The 21,033-nt window shown below is 47.2% G+C and overlaps 1 protein-coding gene and 1 non-coding gene across 2 annotated transcripts in view; both read left to right on the top strand.

Annotated features, from left to right (window-relative positions):
• CAPN9 (calpain 9) overlaps positions 1-21,033 on the top strand; it is a 1,050,568-nt gene that overhangs the window by 461,594 nt on the left and 567,941 nt on the right. The window contains exon 9 of the mRNA XM_040350717.1: positions 13,648-13,808. Coding sequence (XP_040206651.1) covers positions 13,648-13,808 — 161 coding nt within the window. The remainder of the gene's footprint in view (positions 1-13,647; positions 13,809-21,033) is intronic.
• LOC120938438 lies at positions 1,843-1,971 on the top strand. Its single transcript, XR_005749055.1, has one exon. It is a non-coding gene; the product is annotated as a small nucleolar RNA SNORA35 (small nucleolar RNA).

Here is a 21,033-nt window from a genome sequence, read left to right as displayed (position 1 = left end):
CTGATCTGTTCTGCTCCAGCTGGAAGGGGTTCCCCTAACTTGTCTATAGGCATCAACGTTGATTTAGACCAGTTGATGACAAACCCCGAAAAGCTTCCGAAGTCCCCTATTATCCCCATCACTGCCCGCAATGAGGCGGCCGAGTCACCTAGATAGATAAGCGCGTCATCTACGTACAACGATATTTTGTCTTCCCTCTGGCCCCTACGAAACCCCACCACCTCTGTGGCGGTATGGATCAGGATGGCTAGAGGCTCGACCGCTAGGGCAAACAGCAATTGGGACAATGGACACCCCTGCCAGGTGCCTCTGTATAAATAAAATACAGGCAAGAGTTTATTATTAATACGGAGTCTGGCTCTGGGTTTAGAGTAAAGCACCTTTACTCTAAACTCCTCACCCATTCTATGAACCTACTCCCCATTCCAAATATTGCCAGGATCTCTAGGAGGTAGGGCCATTGCACACTATCAAACGCCTTTGCGGCATCCAGTGACAGAATGGCCCCACCTCCCGGATTGTCCACTGGCACCTGTATATTCATATATAATCGCCTAATATTATCCGCCGTAGAGCGATTGGGTATAAAACCAGACTGGTCTGGATGGACCAGGTACATCCGGGGATAAAGCCATAAATTGCGCTAGATTTCTAAGTGGTGCTGCTGTAAACATGGGGGGACATATATTGAAGCAATGATACACATTAAGCCATTCATTTTACAGAGCAAAAAAACATATCTACCCTCTCTACCCTATACTGGCACCAGCTATCACGCAGCTCATAAACCAATCATTCAAGGAGGGCATGGTGCCCACCTTGCTGAAACAAGGTACAATAAAACCAATTCTAAAAAAAACTACCCTCGACCCCAAAGACCCAAACAACCGGAGGCCCATAACAGCTCTAAATGTCTTCTCCAAGGTAATGGAGAAAGTTGTTTCGCCCGTATTGTTTAATATCTATCTTTGCCCTCTCTTTGAAATCATTAGTAACCAGAAGTTACTTTACCACTCCTATGCAGACGACACACAACTGTATTTCCGCATCTGCAACAAAAAGGATCATTCTCTTGGACTAGAGAAATGCCTCACTCTAATAGATAACTGGATGACAAACAGTTATCTTAAACTCAATGGTTCGAAAACAGAACTTCTCCTGTTTCACGCTAACCGGAAAAATCACCCTGCGTCAACATGGACTCCCCCACCCATTCTGGGTAAAACTATCACCCCTAGCACCAAAGTCAAAAGTCTCAGAGTCATTTTCGATACCTACATGACAATGGATGCACAAATAGGGTCAGTAGTCAGCGGATCCCACCATCTGCTGCGCCTACTACGCAGACTCACGCCCTTTATCCCGAAAGAGGACATTGCAGTCGTGGTGGGAACAATCATCAATTCCAGACTCAACTACGCAAATGCCCTCTATCTAGGACTCACCAAATACCAAATCACTCGTCTGCAAGTCGTTCAAAATACGGCCGCTCGACTAGTGACTGGGAAAAAACCATGGGAATCAATCTCACCTTCACTGAGATTCCTTCATTGGTTGCCAGTAAAAGACAGAATCACTTTCAAGGCACTCTGTCTAATACATAAGTGTATTCAAGGCAACGCCCCCCAATATCTATGCAAAAGAAATAAAAGCCCATAACCCCAATCGCATTCTGCGATCCACCAATCAAAACCTCCTCCAGGTACCCAAAGCCAGATACAAGTCCAAAGGGGATGGAAGATTTGCAGTCCAAGGACCCCGCCTGTGGAATGCACTACCAACCACCATCAGTGGAGTCGGACCACTTGGCCTTCAGGAGAAAGATTAAAACCCATCTCTTCTCCGCACTGTTAAGTGTCTCCTTGGTCTTCCTCTGACTCTGGGGTCTCATTCCGGTGCCAGAATAATCCCCTTCTTGCAGAAAGGCCGGACTCTGCTGTGGGCCGACCCTTCCGAAAGCTGGGAACACCTGTTAATGGCTAAATGACTCAACTTCCATTATCTACCCCCCCCCCCAGTTCTGTCTCTTTAAAGAGAGTGAACCCCGATTTGGTTTTAGTCCAATTCCCTGCATTGCAAATTAACCCTTTATGTGGCACTTGCCTGCAAATAAAGCACATGATGTCCCTGCTGGAGGCACATCCCTCTTCCTTCTGGGGCCACTGACTCTGACTGTCTGAGCTCAGACGTCCAGCTGTCTGTATTGTTACTGCATCTCCATTCAGTCGCAGGCTGCCCGTGTTTCGTCAGATTGGGCGGCCCGTCTGGGTTGGTGGCGGGGGTGGCGTCCCGTCGCCGCCATCTTGCTGCGCCCCATACTGCTCCGTTGTGGGGATGCTCTGGGAGGCAGAAAGCAGACATCTTGTTACACCCACCGGGGTTTTGCATTTTACACTGTATATTTAACAGTGGAGTGAGTTTGTGTGGTGGGGTCCAGTGCTTGGAGCTCCGTCTGACTGTTATGATGTTGAATTTTACAAGTGGCGGCGAGCCGTCTCCATCTCAGGTTTGCATATCTGACAAGTTCGCTGCTTTTTGAGGTTCGGCATCTGACCGGTCGGACGGAGTTCTAAGCGCTGTATTTCGCTTTATAGACTCGATATACTGTTAAGTGTGGAAAGATGTCTGCTTTCCCCCTTCTCTGAGTTTCCTTGCAGTGGGGTGCTGGGTGTGGCGGGTTGGGGGTGGTGGGGTGTCGCTTCCGTTGCTGGCTCTGGCGGGTTGCCGGATCTGATGAAACACTGACACACGGCTCCAACCAGTAGTGGTTGGAACAATCATCAACTCACGACTCGACTACGCAAATTCCCTCTACTTAGGACTACCGAAATACCAGATTACACGTCTACAAGTCGTCCAGAACACAGCAGCCAGACTGGTAACGGGTAAAAAGCCATGGGAACCAATCTCCCCAGCCTTGAGGTCCCTCCACTGGCTGCCCGTACAGGACCGGGTGACATTCAAGACACTCTGCCTCACCCACAAATGTACACAGGGTAAAGCTCCTCAATATTTAAGTGAGAAAATAAAACCCTACGTCACCCAGCGCGTGCTCCGATCAACCAACCAAAACCTTCTCCAAATCCCCAAATCTAAGGGAGAACGTAGATTTTCGGTCCAAGGACCACGGCTCTGGAATGCTCTACCCATGACCATCCGCTTGGAGGAAAACCATCGGGTTTTTAGGAAAAAACTGAAGACCCACCTCTTCTGAAAGACCTGTACAACTCTGGAAGCCAGCGCCTTGAGGCGATTAAGTTCGCATTTGTTTGCGCTATATAAGTTTCTCACTCACTCACACTCACTCACTCAGTCCACTCTGAACGCCTCATTCATGCTGTAGAGGTCTTGGCGCCCATGTGACTGGAGCCGGACATGCTGCACCCATCCATTGTGTCTCTAAACATCACACCTATGGGGGGTTCCTTGTTGCTCTTGGCTCCATCATGGTTGACTAATGAAGCTGTTGTTGTCCCAGGAGATCTGATAGTGGTGTGCCAATATTTTCAAATTGTGTGTTTTTTTTTTTTTTTTGTGTCCTTTAATGGCATTTCTGTAATTTACAAGGATTCTCAAATAAAAGAAAAAAATGGAAAAAAAAAAAACCCATCTCTTCTGAGGTCAAGGGGTTCCTTACCCATGAAATGGATACAGCGCCCAGAGGCAATTCAGTTTGCATGTGTTGCGCTTTACAAGTCTCTCTCTCTCTCTCTCTCTCTCCACCTGCTGTTGAATACATTCAAAAGTAACATTAACAGAAACCATCACACTTACCCCCCTAGAATAGGAGGTGTGTGTAGAGTGATATTGCATTGGATATTTACGCAAATTCAACAGGTGGACAGAGTCGGGCCGCATGTGTGTTTCCTGCAAGCATATTACCTGGGGTTTCATTTTATCAAAATATTTAAACATTGCATTTCTTTTGACCTTATCCTCCAGGCCCCTGACATTCCATGCCATTAATAATATACTCTTGTTATTCCTGTTAACCATTGCCACTGACACAGAGTCACATGTACACCAATAAACAATGAGCCATACAACTTTTGCCCACCTAGGTAACCTACCCCTGTAGAGCTTCTCTTTAAAATACATTTTCCTACAAAATCCACTACCATTCTTACAGCACCTGTGTAATAATCCTACCTCATCTAGTGAACCTGTGTAAAAATAATAATATTTCTACCTTTTTCCAATAATTGTTTGTGGTGTGGCTCCATCTTCCCTCCCCCTCCCATCCCTCCCATCCCTCCTCCCTCCACCCCTCCCCCGCCCAGCTGGGCCTACCCTGGGGGCCATAACCTCTACACTCCACTCATCCCTTCTCCCCAACATACATCCCTTTGAACCCTTATTCTAATGTTACTTCTACGATTTCTGTTCTTTAATTCATCGATTTTAGCGGCCTGTTTATCTATTTGTTTCTGCAATTACAAGACTTATTTTTTGAGCGGGAGTAGGATGTCCTCCCCTGCACTTACTCTCTCTTCCAAAGCAGTGGTTCTTTCTACTGTCTCCATCAACTTCCCCGCCATTGAGACTAATTCTTCTTTAATGCCTTTCAGCTGTATGTCCATGCCTGTTACCATTTCCTTACAGGCGTTTATAGCATGCAAAAGGTCCCTCAATGTGGGCTCTCCTTCACTTCCTGCCAAGCCACCTTCCATGCTCACCTCAACTGAGTTGGGGGAGCTTGTTATAGCAGTTACAGTACTAGATTTTCCTGCCCCCCCTGGCCCTTTGGTGCTCACTTTTTTAGCACTTGATACCACTGCTCGCTATTACTTGAGCGCTGCCTTGGCTTTTTCTTGCCACCGAGGATCCCGCTTGAGCCAACTGCTGGAGCTTTGCAGGTGACAGGGTGGTTCGGGCAAAACGCTCTAGCTTTGCTGCTGCTGCCTTTGCTTGATTCTTTACTGAGTGTGTAACCTTGGCTCCTTTCTGGGGTGACTGATGCTGATACTGTATTGACTGTTCCTCTGCTCCTCGTTTCCTGGGTATAGTAGGAGGGACTTTGTTTTATTTATTTCTTCTCTCCTCTTAAACAACAGAAAAAATAAAAAAATAAAAGTATCGATCAAATCTCCAGTCTCTGGACTATTTATCTATTTATTTCTTCCCTAACAGAAACCTCTTGCTCTCCACCAGGGGGCCAACCCAACCAGCATCACAAATGCTTTTGCTGCTATTGAAATTGTCCCACAAACCAGCTCACTGTCGGACTCCCACGCTGAATTTTGGAGCCGATTCTGTGTCATACAGTCCATTAGAACTTGCAGCTAGTACCTCTTGTCTTCCACTAGAAAGAAAGAAAGGGTTGGGACTTTAAATGAGATGCGTGTTGATGCAAACAGTATGTATAAGTAAATAAGTAAAATTGTATAGCGTAATAACCAGGCTCAAACTTACCAACCAAATTGCAAGCCAAATTCAACTGTCTAACTTCGTATGTTAAAAGCAGAGGATTGGTTGCACACATTTGCAAATATATGGATAAGCCACAGGCCGCTTACAAGGCTCTCTGCATTACTGTGGTCCTAACTAAAATTTTCTAGTTTCCTCAATGAGGCATACAAGTGCTAATGAGTAGATGGAGAGCAGGTGACTAGGGGTGTGTGTCACCTGCCAACCTCCATCTAAAATAGGTATGGCAATAAAAAGCACTGGAAAAAACGCATAAGGGTAAATGTATAAGCATCAAAATCGCATCTGCATCCCTATTGGTAAACATAGAAATGGGTTTGGGACTTTGAATGAGGCATGTGAAAAACACATGCCTCCATCCCTAAAAGTTGAAAGAAAGAAAGGGTTGGGACTTTAAATGAGATGCGTGTTGATGCAAACAGTATGTATAAGTAAATAAGTAAAATTGTATAGCGTAGTAACCAGGCTCAAACTTACCAACCAAATTGCAAGCCGAATTCAACTGTCTAACTTCGTATGTTAAAAGCAGAGGATTGGTTGCACACATTTGCAAATATATGGATAAGCCACAGGCCGCTTACAAGGCTCTCTGCATTACTGTGGTCCTAACTAAACTTTTCTAGTTTCCTCAATGAGGCATACAAGTGCTAATGAGTAGATGGAGAGCAGGTGACTAGGGGTGTGTGTCACCTGCCAACCTCCATCTTAAATAGGTATGGCAATAAAAAGCACTGGAAAAAACGCATAAGGGTAAATGTATAAGCATCAAAATCGCATCTCCATCCCTATCTCGTCTTCCACTAGGACTCAACGTGGCTTGCATTAGTGGCAAAACAAGGGAGGACAGAAAAAAGAAAACAAACGTTCAATTGTCACCCAGTGCCGCAGGGGTTAATTCTCCAGGCCTCAGCTTGCTATAGTTGTTTATACTGCAGTTAGAACTGTCCCATAATCCAGCTTGTCAGATTCTCACACTGCTTCCTAGAGCGGTTTCTATATTTGGTGCAGGTAATAAATGCTTCTCCCTTATCACATCAGCACAGCACAGACAGCATTGCCAACAAAACTCAGTCCCAGCTAGCAACTTGTAAGGGAAAAAAAAGTAATGGACCGCAAAGAAAGAGAGAGGGAAGCTAGGGCTCTCACCTGCATCCAGCATTCACGGGTTAATCCTCAGAGTAGCGGTTCACTGCATTCGGCTCCTTATCAGACACACACTGCTGCTGCTGGAGCTGACCTTACTACTGACAAGCAAGGGGGCCTCTCACGCCACCGCCATAGCTCCGTCAGTACAGCTGGTTAAGGTCCTGTGTTGTGTTGGAGAGCAGAGCATCAGGGGCTGAGCCTGACGGCTCTCGCACATCACCAGCCGACCTCCATCCCCCCATCAACACCGCGGACGTTCAGAGCGGCTCTTCCTTAGGAGACAGCGCCGCACCTCCTTCACTCGAATCCAGCAGCTCCACGGATCAGCTGCACAGAGGCGTACCTGGGAGAGATAATCAGCTCTACACGCTGCAGTCTCCCTCACACCGAGCCACAGGTCCAGGTACTCCCCTCTGGATTAACTCCTTGATTAAAAAAAAAGGACAGAACGAGGGTCACAAAGTCGCACGATGGTACGCTGTACGACAGGGTTCAATGCTCAAAGTTCTTGATAGGTGATAGGCATTGATGGTAGAAAGTAACGGGACTCTAACACAATGCTAAAAAGGTTAGGCACATTGATCCGGTAGTATAAACGGCATAGTCTCAATCAGAGGGGGAGTATGGAGTGGAGGATCTTCACACACTCACTCCTCCACTCTCACTCTGCTCCCACCAAATATGTTTAAATATAAGTCCATATATCACATCAAGTAGGTTTGTGAAAAAATAATGATAATGGATTCCAATCTTCCACCACACATGGTGTCAGTGAATCCTCTCCCGTCAGATGCAAAATTCACCAACTCAAATTGCCTTACACTCTCATGTTCGGCTTGTAAACGTGTACAAAAATACCTCACTGGCAGGTATAGCAGATAATCCCAGTTCCAACCAATTCACTGCCAGAAAGCTCTGCATGTAAATAAAAGAAGTGCTCAAAATAGCGTGATACCGTAAAATCAGTTTAATAACATACTTAAATCTTCAAATATAACACCCAAGGTGTCCACTGATTGCTCACCACCTCCCCGCTGTTCCTTCCTGGATCGGCCTTGATATGTCACACGTTCACTTCAGATGGTTGCCGCACAGCCACGCCCCGACAAGTTTCGTCATAAAGATGATTATGGGCCGTGACGCACCACTGGAATTTGGCGTGAACGGCCCATAATGTTCGATCTTCATCAAACAAACTCATGTTCGACTCGAACAGATTACTCATCTTCACTGTTCAGTAGTCATTGCTATCTCGTAAGCACGCCATCTTTTGAATCTGGTTGTGGATTAGCACCTCTCCCTTGCAGTTTTCATCTCTTGACATGGGTGTTTATTTACAAAGTTTACAGAATCAATCACCTATGGGACTTTGTTATAGTTTTCACTTTTTCTTTAATTAAATAATTTCTCACAGATGATTTATTTGGTCACTGTTAAGACCAGCAGTGGGTATGGTACCGCGGCCTTCTTTCCATCCCTCAATCGCCTAGCATAAGTGATTATTGCTACCACAGGAGGTAGAGGGATAGTGGAGATGAATGCAGTTTCCAGGATGATTCTTCCCAATGGTTAGAATATTCCCCCAAACATGAGCCAAGACTTCATGAAGAGGGTACCAGGCATAGTGTCAGGGATAGGATGGGAGACTGATTTGATGAGGTCGGCCTCTCTTATATCTCCTGTCCTGGCTCTGCTGAAGGTGAGACAGAGGAAGCCGAAGGACAAGAGGGACACGAGTGCCTGGAGCCGGGGGTCCCGGGAGAATAGCTTGGAAGGGTTCAGCGGCCTAGAGTAGACTGTGATGAGCTTAGCAGGAACAGGTAACAGCCAGGCAGGTAACCGAGGGTTAACAGCAACCAGGAACATAGACAGGAGCAAGGTCTCAGGGATAGCCAGGTTTGTCAGCAGGCGGGCAGTGAGGTACCAAGTCATAGACAGAGCCAGAGTCGGGAACGGAGCCGGGTCAGAGATGGGCATCAGTACAGGAACAGAACACAGAGCCAAGGTGAAGAGCAAGCCGGGTCTAAATACTGGGAGGACACACAGGATCAGAGCAGGATTCAAGAACACAGCTGAAGATCAGTCTGCAAAGCACAAGAGCCCAGACTCCCTTTAAATAGGCTGTCTGGCGCCAAACGCCTGTGCGCATGCGTGCCCGCAATTGCGCGCGCCTGTGTGCAAAATGTCTCACAGGAGTTCCCTGACACATAGACTCGCTTTATTGAGTGGCAGGTTCTTATATACACCAAAAAGCATACCTCTGTCTCCAGACATACTATATTGCCTCGCAACTGGCGCATGCCCATTGGTGGTTTCATCCTGAGGCCAACAATGCAGCTGCTGCCTTAGAGGCGGCCATCCTCACCTCATGAATCTCTCCAGAACCTAATACACCGTCTGTCACTTAGGGGGAGGGAAGGGGCTACTGTTCTGGCCATGACCCTGCGGATCTTTAAAGTTTCTAAACTGTTACCACCCAGTACCCCAGCGATATATTCTCCCAATGCCCCGCTATGGGGAAACCCAAGCCTACCGGAATTTCATCAGAGAACTGATGGGGGATACTGGTTTAAGAAAGGGGTAAAAACAGTATCACACTTATTTACAGACACTACGTTCCGTTCCATTGCGGAATTCCAGAGAGACTATTGACTCCCACCCAACGGCCTACTTCCTACAGATACGACATACTGCTGCTACTCAATTCGGACTACGAAATAGAGATGCAAACTTCCCCACTGGAAAACTTACTGACTGACCCCTCCCACACCAAAATAGTTTCGACTTACTATAAGACTCTACTACACTCCACAACCACTAGGCTTACCACCATTGAACAAAGATGGCGGGCAGATATACCTGAATTGACGGAGGAGATCTGGGGGGAGATTCTTCCCCTGCAGGTGACCTCCGTCATTTCCTCAAGGGACAAGGTGACCCAGACCAAACTATTGTATAAATCCTATTTTACACCATGTTTGTTATATAAATTAAAGAGATTACCCACTCCTTTATGCACTCGATGTGGAATGGCCGATGGTACATTCTTCCATCTGATGTGGGAATGTGCTCCGATAAGGAAGTTCTGGTCGGATGTTACTGCCTTCATCAGCTCCGTAGCTGAGATTCCTTATATTTGCAATCCTCTTAGATGTTTACTGAGATACATTAATGATGAAGAGTTATCCAAAAATGTACAATCCTTCATACGCATAGTGCTATTTTACGCTAATAAAATGATTACCATGCACTGGAAATCCCAGTCCACACCAAATATAAAGCTTTGGCTTACCATTGTCAACCAATCGATACCACTATATAAGTTAACATACGAAGCGAGAGGATGTCCCAAAAAGTTCTCCAAAATATGGGACTCATGGGTTAACTCAGAGAGTACCATACCACCTGCCCCCTAGGGTACAGCTCTTAATAGGGATACTATGCTTCCAGAACTGCCAGTGCCTAGGCCCTGACTAGGGTAGATTTTGCTTTGTGATGATATTTTCTGTATGCTGTTTCACAATGTTTACCTGTATGCCTGAGTATTGTATTGCACTTTGACTATAGCGATGTTCGCTAGGATAATACACCTGTATAGTGTTTGTTTGTTATGTTTTTATAAACAATAAAAAAAACAAAGTTAACCACTTGCCGACCGCCGCATGTATATGTACGTCCACAGATTGGCACGTACAGGCATATGGTCGTACATGTACGTCCCTGCCTTTACGTGGGTCGGGAGTCCGATCAGGACCCCCCCGCTGCATGCGGCGGTCGGATACCCACAGGGAGCGATCCGGGACGACGGCGCGGCTATTCGTTTATAGCCGCTCCGTCGCGATCGCTCCCCGGAGCTGAAGAACGGGAAGAGCCGTATGTAAACACAGCTTCCCCGTGCTTCACTGTGGCAGCTGCATCGATCGAGTGATCCCTTTTATAGGGAGACTCGATCGATGACGTCAGTCCTACAGCCACACCCCCCTACAGTTTTAAACACACACTAGGTGAACCCTAACTCCTACAGCGCCCCCTGTGGTTAACTCCCAAACTGCAACTGTCATTTTCACAATAAACAATGCAATTTAAATGCATTTTTTGCTGTGAAAATGACAATGGTCCCAAAATTGTGTCAAAATTGTCCGAAGGGTCCGCCATAATGTCACAGTCATGAAAAAAATCGATGATCGCCGCCATTAGTAGTAAAAAAAAAAAATTAATAAAAATGCAATAAAACTATCCCCTATTTTGTAAACGCTATACATTTTGCTCAAACCAATTGATAAACGCTTATTGCAATTTTTTTTACCAAAAATAGGTAGAAGAATACGTATCGGCCTAAACTGAGGAAAAAAAAAAATTATATATGTTTTTGGGGGATATTTATTATAGCAAAAAGTAAAAAATATTGAATTTTTTTCAAAATTGTCGCTCTATTTTTGTTTATAGCGCAAAAAATTAAAACCGCAGAGGTGATCAAATACCACCAAAAGAAAGCTCTATTTGTGGGGAAAAAAGGACGCCAATTTTGTTTGGGAGCCACGTCGCATGACCGCGCAATTGTCTGTTAAAGCGACGCAGTGCCGAATCGCAAAACCTGGCCTGGGCATTTAGCAACAAAATGTTCCGGGGCTTAAGTGGTTAACATTTAAAAAAAAAAAAGCATACCTCACAACATTTTAAGATGGGAATGAGGGACACCTACTAGCAAACGTATGTAGGCATAGGACACGCCTCCTGCCACACCCCCTTAAAGGAGAATTAACCAAAAAAAAGGTTAATTAGATCCAAAAGGGCTTTTTTTTACCACTACTATTCCTTTATATTGGCTTTTAAAATATACAAATGCAGCAATTTAGAATTTGGGTGAAAGGTTTAGCACTGATAAAGTGCATTTTATATACAACTTTATAGATCAGACCAAAATGAGGGAGGAATGAGGAACAGAGGGACATTGCTCCAAATCAGGGACAGTCCCTCCAAATCAGGGACAGTTGGGAGCTATGCAAATAGAATACTTGCAGTAATCGGATGGACAATGACACACTCCACCCACAACATCATACAATGGTTTACTAATGAGCCCCCCTCAATACACCTCTTTTAGGAGACATACGTTCTGTCTCCGATATAATCCACATGAGTTAATTACTATTCATTTACCCAGACAAGGTGACTCAGAGGTAAGCTCTTCTCACCTGCTAAACAACACACATCTATCATCAATAGAAATTCACACAATGAACGGTTCCTGAGAGCCAGACCAAGGTTCATTTACATGACACAGCAGACGACATTACCACAGCCAGCTTTTATAGTACACCCGCCCTCCCTCTGCCTGGGAAATATTGAGATCAGTTAAGGAATAAACCAATTATCTCCAGGCAGAGAGCACACAATTTTCTCAAAAGTTGGAACACCCCTTTCCACACAAGGTATCCCTACCATTACATATCCCCTGATAGCCCCGATCTGGGAGACCAACATATCCAAATTTCACCCAGATCGGTCCAGGGGTTCTTAAAAAACAAACCGAACCTATGAGAAAATACAGAATATAAAACATGCATCGAGTTACATTTTTTAACAAAGAAAGACACAGTCCAATAACTTAAAGCGGGGCTCCACCAATATTTTTTTTTTTTTAAATGCTGCAAAAAAAAAAAAATATATATATATATATATTTTTTATACATACCTGAAGTGCCTGTTGCTAGGCAGATCGTCCTAATCTGCCACTTCCTTATCCGCGGTCCTTCTTCTTTCTTCTGTTCCTCGGCTGCCTCCTGTGGAATGGTGGAGCGGTGTCTTCTGGGACCTTGTGTGTGTCCCAGGAGACATCCTCCATTCACGTCGTGCCGCACGGCTCGCGCATACGCAGTAGGGAATCGGGCAGTAAAGCCGCAAGGCTTCATTTCCTGATTCCCCTTTACTGAGGATGGTGGCAGGGCAGCCGAGACCCGATTGTTTGCTCGGCTTCGGCTGCTGTTATCGCGGGCACCCTGGACAGGTAAGTCTACTTATTAAAAGTCAGCAGTGTTAGTAGCTGCTGACTTTTAACTTTTTTTTTTTTCTAACCGGACCTCCACTTTAACCAGAGTTATTACACCATGTGACAAATTAGTACATAGTGAGATTAAAAAAAGACAAGACCAAAGTTAAATGTTGTGGTACTTACTCCTGTTGCCATGGCGGCTAATGTCAGTATATGGATACACGCAAAAATATGGTCTTATAAAACTGAGAAAAATTTCTATACATATTGCCAGTATTGACAGTATTGAGAAAAAATACCCCTTTCTCCCTCTGGACCGTCATAGTGCACTAGTTCATGGGGACACCACCCCCAAGGTGAGATTCCTAGCACTGGATCATATATTTGCCACCCCACGAGGGGGAGATTTCAGTCTAAGCAGGCGATACATGCTCCACAGCTTCCAGTTCTTATAGTTAAGCATTGAGTGCCCACACTCTCCGGATTGAAGCCCGGGGTGAGCTGGGCATGTCCTCTATAAATGTGATTAGCCATCAAGTTTCAACCCCTTTCTCAGACACATTTTATGTGGATGAGTGACCTTGTAAGTAGCTTTCACATCTTATATATTACACACGATTGGCTCCATATGTAATGCATTTATTATAAACGTTTCTGTATTTACTAACTATGCTCATATTATCTACTCATTATTAAATTGTACTATTTGCATTGTAGAAAATCTGTACCGATCTGACCTAATTAATCTCTGAAGAAGGAATGTTATGTCCGTAACATGTATGTGTCTACGTTTGTATGGATCATCACTAGTCCGTCCAGTCTGAGGACAATGGTTTCTTCATGCATCTGTCTGTACTATTGGGTCCATCTAACTTGTTTTTAATCAGTGATTGTTATCCACATATGTTATTTATATATGTTGTTATACTCAATAAAATGTATAGTTTTTTTTATACATCATCATTTTGTCTGTCCATAATAGACCCCTAGGGGTCCCAACCGTGCCCTTTGGTTTCTTCTTTTGTTTTTAATGATAAAAGATGGCTGTAATCTAAGTTTTTTTCTTTCTTTTTTTTGTTCAGGATGAAGATGGAAGACTTTAAAAGATACTTTGATAAAGTTGAAATTTGCAACCTCACCCCTGATGCACTAGATGATGACACAGAACATAAGTGGGAAGTGAATGTCCATCAAGGAAGCTGGGTCAGAGGCTCCACAGCTGGAGGATGCCGTAATTTCTTAGGTGACTGATTTACTCTCTATAACATATCAGATGTGCAAAAAGATCTTATCCATTGTATAAATATTAACCCGTTATGCTAGCACAGAGAACAGATGCACACGTATGTCAGGCAGTTTCATTTTGTTCTGTCTTAAATCCAGAAGCTGTCTTGTATATATGTAGGGCAATAAAAAAAGTTCAGTTCTTAAAAGGAAATATTTAAGTTTTTCTCAAAAGCTAAAGACACTGGCAAAAATAGGAACTTGTAATTTAGAAAGCAGCTTACAGTAAAGAACATGACTAATGTTCTTACTTACTGCTTAAACTTCCTGGGCCTGATTCATGTAGAATTACATTTACGTTACACCGCCGCAAGTTTTCAGCGTAAGTGCTTGATTCACAAAGCACTTGCCTGTAAATTTGCGGCGGCGTAGCGTAAATCCGCCCGGCGCAAGCCCGCCTAATTCAAATGGGGCGGGGACCATTTAAATTAGGCGCGTTCCCGCGCCAAACGTACTGCGCATGCTCCGTCCCTAAAATTTCCCAACGTGCATTGCGCTAAATGACGTCGCAAGGACGTCATTGGTTTCGACGTTAACGTAAATGGCGTCCAGCGCCATTCACGGACGACTTACGCAAACGACGTGAAATTTTAAATTTCTCCTAACGCCTTCCAGGACGGCACACCAGAGAGATAAGGGCTCCTCCCACAGGAAACACAATCAATTGACAAGTTTGTTATAAGTCCCCACCCACCCCCTTGCTCCTCAGTATTGATTGTGTTTCTTCCCGAACACAGCGACACGTTTGTTTTTTTCTGTTACCTGGAGACGGTGAGGTCGAAGGGTACCCCTGTTGAGGCAGGTTTAGGGAGGCCGGGGAGAGCTGAACTAACCTGTAGGCTTCGGTCGCTCACAGGTCGCCACAAAGGTATGCATGGGCGCTCTGAGCTATGGTGAAAAAGCCATCGTCCCTCTGCAAAAAAGCCGCCACGGTGCTGATCTCTCCTTCCCGGGGGGGTTGCAAAGGAGCATTGCGCTCCAGGCCTCGCTCTGAGAGGAACAGGAAGCGCGTCACCGGAGAGTGGGCGTTTCCTACACAGCAACCCGGAAGTGACGCTTCGGCGTGGAGAGCAGCGTGGAGCGGCGGGCATCGGCGGCGGATAAACCCTACAGCAGGTACCGACAAGCCAAGGACCCAGTCAACCTCCTCATGATGGAAGAGGACGGGAAGACAAGCGCTGCGGCAACCAAATCCAGATCGGGGGTCGGTGAGTACAGTCCCCCCTGGAAAGGGAGAAAAGAGGAGAGTGAGAGTTCCTGAACTTCAGGATACAGCTGGTATCGGCTGCCTTCCTCGTTCTCTCTCTCTTTTCTCCCCAGTACAGCCAGCAGCCCCGAGCGGGAGGGAATAACATTACTGTTTATTATGTTTCCTCTCTAACAGAATCTCCCGGTGAAACCCAGGGGGCCTCTGCTCAATCCTCAGCCTCAGCTAGTTACAGTTCCTCTAAAAAGTGCGGAAACTGTAAAGATAAGCTCCCAAAATCCCACACCAAACCCTTCTGCCACAAGTGTATTAACCAGCTGGCTGGGAAAGAAGCGGCTGCCATGATGAAAAATGTTCTCTTATCAATGCAGTCCGAAATGTTGGCTACGGTTAGAGCTTTTAGGGAGACGGCTACACAGGCAGCCACGACCCCTAATACGGAGGAACCTGTCCCTAAAGAGGGTCTGTCCTCCCAAGGAAGTCTCCTTGCAGGACCCAGTACCCCTTTCCTACCCTCCCAAATCTTTTTTCGTGATCAGGAAGAAGAGGAAAGTGAGATTATGAGCCAGGTCACTAGACACAGCTCAGAGGGTGAGGAAGATAGAGACTCAGTTGTGTCTCAGGAGGAAGGGAAATTGAAAAGGTTCCTCTTCTCAGCAGAGGATGTGGACAGTCTCCTTCAGGCAATTTATGCCACTGAAGAGATTCCAGAGGTTCCCAGAACGACCTCTGCACAGGATAAGGTGTATAGGGGGCTCAGTGAAACACAGGATAGAGTCTTTCCTCTTTACCAATCACTAAAAGAAATAATCTTACAAGAGTGGAAAAGTCCAGAAAGGACACTGACCACACAGAAGACCTGGAAGCGGAAGTACCCGTTCCACCAGTCTGTTGGGGAAGTCTTCTTCAAACTCCCCAAACTGGATGCGGCCCTATCTCAAGTCACAAAACTGTCAGACCTTTCATTTGAAGATGCTGGCAGTATTAAGGACTTAATGGATCGTAGGGCCGAATCACTCCTAAGAAAAGCCTGGGAGGCTAACACAGCTTCTATGGCCCCGGCCTTAGCTGCTACCTGTGTAGCCAGGAATGCAGACCTCTGGGTAGAGAAACTGGCAGAACATCTTGCCCAGTTTACGGAATCTGAGGAAATCTTGGGGTCTCTATCTTTGATAGGGAAAGCTGTCGCGTACCTAGCAGATGCAGCTCTGGAGACTGCTAAAGCTTCAGCCAAGACAGCGGCCTTGATCAACTCCGCCAGGCGGGCTATCTGGGTTAAGGCTTGGGAAGGGGACGTCACATCAAAGGGAAAACTGTGTGGACTCCCTTTCCAGGGTTCACTCCTGTTTGGTCAAGGATTGGATGATGTCCTGGTTAGGTCTTCAGAGAAGGGAAAGAAATTTCCTGTGAAACCTAAAAAAGAAGGTTTTAAAAAAACTTTTCGAGGCCCCCAGGGGCAAAACAAACAGAAGTATAAAAAAGAACCCAACAGGCGCTGGTTTTATGGCAAAGGGAACAAAAAGAATAACTTGCTCTTTCCCCCTGCCAAAACTGACGCTAAACAAACCAAGTGACGCTGAGGTCGAAGTGGGGGGGAGGCTGTCCCAGTTTGTACAACAGTGGGAAAGCATTTCAGACAGTCCCTACATACGCAAAATTATAAAGGACGGGTTCCGCCTGGAATTTATTACCCCCCCCCTATGATCACCCTCACGCAGCTCCCCAAGGATACCCTAAAGAGAAAGGCCCTCTTGGAAGGGATTCAGGAGCTGGCAGAGCAGCTAGTAATAATACCAGTGCCAGTGGAACAGCAATACCAGGGTTTTTATTCCCACGTGTTTGTGGTTCAAAAACCATCAGGAAAATTCTGCCTGATAGTAAACCTGAGAAAACTAAACAAATTTTTGGAACAAAAAAGGTTTTCCATGGAGAGTATTTACTCAGTAAGAAATAACCTCATGAAGGGAGCCTTCATGACGACCATAGACCTGAAGGACGCCTACTTGCACGTACCAATTCACGTGGACCATCAGGCGCTTTTGAGGTTTGCGGTCGTGGTAGGGAAGGAAATCCGCCATTGGCAGTTCAGGGCACTGCCCTTCGGCCTAACCTCCAGTCCCAGAATCTTTACAAAGATACTGGCAGAAGCAATAGCTTTCCTACATCTACAAGGGGTATGCCTTATACCGTACCTGGACGATCTGCTGATCTCCGGTCAGACAGAATCACAGGTTCAGAGGGATACCAACAAAGTTATGGAGGTATTAAAAAGCTTGGGTTGGATTATCAATCTAGAGAAGTCCTCCCTCATACCAGAACAGGTAAAAATATTCCTGGGATACACTATAGACTCCAGGCTTCAGACGCTTTTCCTGCCAGAGGAAAAAATAAAAAAATTGGCGTCAGCAACAGAGAATCTGGTAAAATTCCCCAGACTTCCCAGGAGGTCAGTTATGAGAGTCCTAGGGTTAATGTCGGCAGCCATACCAGCGGTAGTCTGGTCCCAGTTGCATGCCAGGACACTCCATTTTTTCTTTCTGTCCTCCTGGGACAAAAAAAAGGAATCCCTGGATCAGGAGATTCTACTCACCCCTCAGGTCCTGTCGTCCCTAGAATGGTGGACCAGTCACCAAAACTTAAGGGAAGGTCGACCTTGGGCCCAATGGGATCCGGTAAAATTAACTACGGATGCCAGCACATGGGGGTGGGGTGCCCACTTGGGGGGGAAAAAAGCCCAGGGAAGATGGAGCTACCTACTAGCTTGCCAATCTTCCAATTTCAGGGAACTCAGAGCAGTGGGAGAAGCCCTGAAGGCTTTCCAACAAGATGTCAAGGACAGAGAGGTCCAGGTGAGCTCAGACAACGCTACAGTAGTAGCCTACCTGAACCACCAAGGCGGTACCAGATCCGGCCCCTTATTGGAACTAACCATGGAAATTCTGGGCTGGGCGGAGAAAAAGGTCATCTCCATCTCAGCCATACATATAAAGGGGACAGACAACATAGAAGCGGACTTCCTCAGTCACCAACAGATAAGACAGGGAGAATGGGAACTGAATCCTGAAGTCTTTCAGGCCCTAGTTCTTCAGTTTGGCAAACCAGACATAGACCTGTTCGCAAACCGGAAGAACAGGAAAGTGAACAGGTATTTCTCAACCTCCGTAGAACGGGATTCCGAGGGCCTGGATGCGTTGTCCCAAAATTGGCACTTCAGACTGGCATACGCCCTCCCACCCCTGGAGCTAATTCCGCGGGTACTCCAAAAAATCAGCAGGTCCCCCGGTCAGGTCCTCCTTATTGCCCCATGGTGGCCAAGGAGGACGTGGTTTGCGAATCTGAGATTCATGTCAGTAGCAGAACCTCTGAAACTGCCATCCAGAGTAGATCTCCTCAGGCAGGGTCCAGTTTTTCACCCAAGACCAGAATTTTTTCAACTAACAGCCTGGTTAGTGAGCGCCAGATCCTGAAACAAAAAGGTTGTTCAGAAAAGGTGATAAATACTCTCCTTACAAGTAGAAAGCCGATCACCAGGAAAATCTACTTAAAAGTATGGAAAACCTTCCAGACCTGGAGTAGAAAAAGACAAGTGTCTTCCCAGTCGGTTACGGATATCCTGGATTTTCTCCAGGATGGAGCAGACGCCGGGCTTAAAGCGGGGGTTCACCCTATAAACCCAAAAAAAAAAAAATGTTTTCTTCTACCATAAAATCAGGCATTGTAGCGCGAGCTACAGTATGCCTGTCCCGATTTTTTTATCCCCGTACTCACCGTGTACTCGTACATCGAAGATACCGACTCCCCTCGGGGAATGGGCGTGCCTATGGAGACGGAGGATGATTGACGGCCGGCTCTGGCGCGTCACGCTTCTCCGGAAATAGCCGAAATAGGCTTGGCTCTTCACGGCGCCTGCGCATAGCCTGTGCGCAGGCGCCGTGAAGAGCCGAGACCTACTCCGGCTGTCTTCGGGGAGAGTGACGTGCCAGGGCCGGCCGTCAATCATCCTCCCTCTCCATAGGCACGCCCATTCCCCGCGGGAGCCGAAATCTATAATGTACGAGTACACAGTGAGTACGGGGGTAAAAAAATCGGGACAGGCATACTGTAGCTCGCGCTACAATGCCTGTCTCGATGGTAAAATCGTGTCACTGAGGGTGAACCACCGCTTTAAAGGAGTACTCCAGAGCAATTTTTTTTTTTTAAATTAGCAACATCTTTAAAAAGTATATAACAATGTAAATCACCTTCAGTGTCATATCTGCAGCAATCCCCGACTTTTCAGAAACCGGAAGTTCTGCCAGTCATTCCTGGCTATGAATTTCTTACCCCATCTTGGTAACGAAACGTCATCTTTCTGCAGCCTTCCCCCGTCTGCTCCTGCCTCCTGTGTCCGCCCCTGGCTCCTGTGGGTCACTCCCACACTTTGAATATTAATTTCTCAGGGGACGGGGGCGGGGCGGGAGCTGCGCTCTGAGACAGTGGGTGCCCTGTGATTGGCCGAACGGGCCATGTGTGATGTGCGGGGCGGGCCGGGAAGCAGATATGGGGTCTGTGAATGGCTGTGCTGGTCATGTGTGGAGGCGTGGGCGGGGCTGCACTGTGGATGGATACGAATCATCGTGCCTGCTTGCTCCCGGAGTCCTGCCTCACGATGTGAGTCCTATTCATCTGCTCTGTCAGCTTACCTCCCTCCTCTCTTGTCACCCCCCCTCTCTCCTCTGTAGTGTCACCCCCCCCTCTCCTCTGTAGTGTCACCCCCCCTCTCTCCTCTGTAGTGTCACCCCCCCTCTCTCCTCCGTAGTGTCACCCCCCCTCTCTCCTCTGTAGTGTCACCCCCCCTCTCTCCTCTGTAGTGTCACCCCCCCTCTCCTCTGTAGTGTCACCCCCCCTCTCCTCTGTAGTGTCACCCCCCCTCTCTCCTCTGTAGTGTCACCCCCCCCCCTCTCCTCTGTAGTGTCACCCCCCCTCTCTCCTCTGTAGTGTCACCCCCCCTCTCCTCTGTAGTGTCACCCCCCCTCTCTCTTCTGTAGTGTCACCCCCCCTCTCTCCTCTGTAGTGTCACCCCCCTCTCCTCTGTAGTGTCACCCCCCCCTCTCCTCTGTAGTGTCACCCCCCCTCTCTCCTCTGTAGTGTCACCCTCCCCTCTCTCCTCTGTAGTGTCACCCCCCCTCTCCTCTGTAGTGTCACCCCCCCTCTCCTCTGTAGTGTCACCCCCCCTCTCCTCTCTTGTGTCACCCCTCCTCTCTCCTCTGTAGTGTCACCCCCCCTCTCTCCTCTGTAGTGTCACCCCCCCTCTCTCCTCTGTAGTGTCACCCTCCCCTCTCTCCTCTGTAGTGTCACCCCCCCTCTCCTCTGTAGTGTCACCCCCCCCTCTCCTCTGTAGTGTCACCCCCCCTCTCTCCTCTGTAGTGTCACCCCCCCTCTCCTCTCTTGTGTCACCCCCCCTCTCTCCTCTGTAGTGTCACCCCCCCTCTCCTGTGTAGTGTCACCCCCCCTCTCCTGTGTAGTGTCACCCCCCCTCTCCTGTGTAGTGTCACCCCCCCTCTCCTGTGTAGTGTCACCCCCCCTCTCCTGTGTAGTGTCACCCCCCCTCTCCTGTGTAGTGTCACCCCCCCCCTCTCCTGTGTAGTGTCTCCCCCCCTCTCCTCTGTAGTGTCACTAATCAGGAATGGCCGGTGTTCACGTAACCGCTGTGACGGGTGGAGGCGGACCAAGGATGGAGCCACAGAGTGACAGCCGAAGGAGTCCCGGATCCTGCTTCTGCCAGGCTAGAGGGGCGGTCCCACAGGGATGTGACATCAGCAGTGACAGGTGAGCTGTGTGTGGGTGTGCTGGGACTTGTAGTTCTCTCAGCTGTCTGCCTGACACACCACAAGGGGCGCTCCACTCACAGTGCTTGCTGGATGTCTGTCAGTGATCACCCTGAAAATGCTGAGTGCCTGGCTGCCCCCGGGGGCTGATCCCCTGTGCCTGGGAGCAG

The sequence above is a fragment of the Rana temporaria genome, chromosome 4, assembly GCF_905171775.1.
Source record: "Rana temporaria chromosome 4, aRanTem1.1, whole genome shotgun sequence".
Classification (NCBI taxonomy): domain Eukaryota; kingdom Metazoa; phylum Chordata; class Amphibia; order Anura; family Ranidae; genus Rana; species Rana temporaria.
Note: the sequence above shows the minus strand (reverse complement) of the source record. Positions and strands in the feature narration are given on the sequence as shown.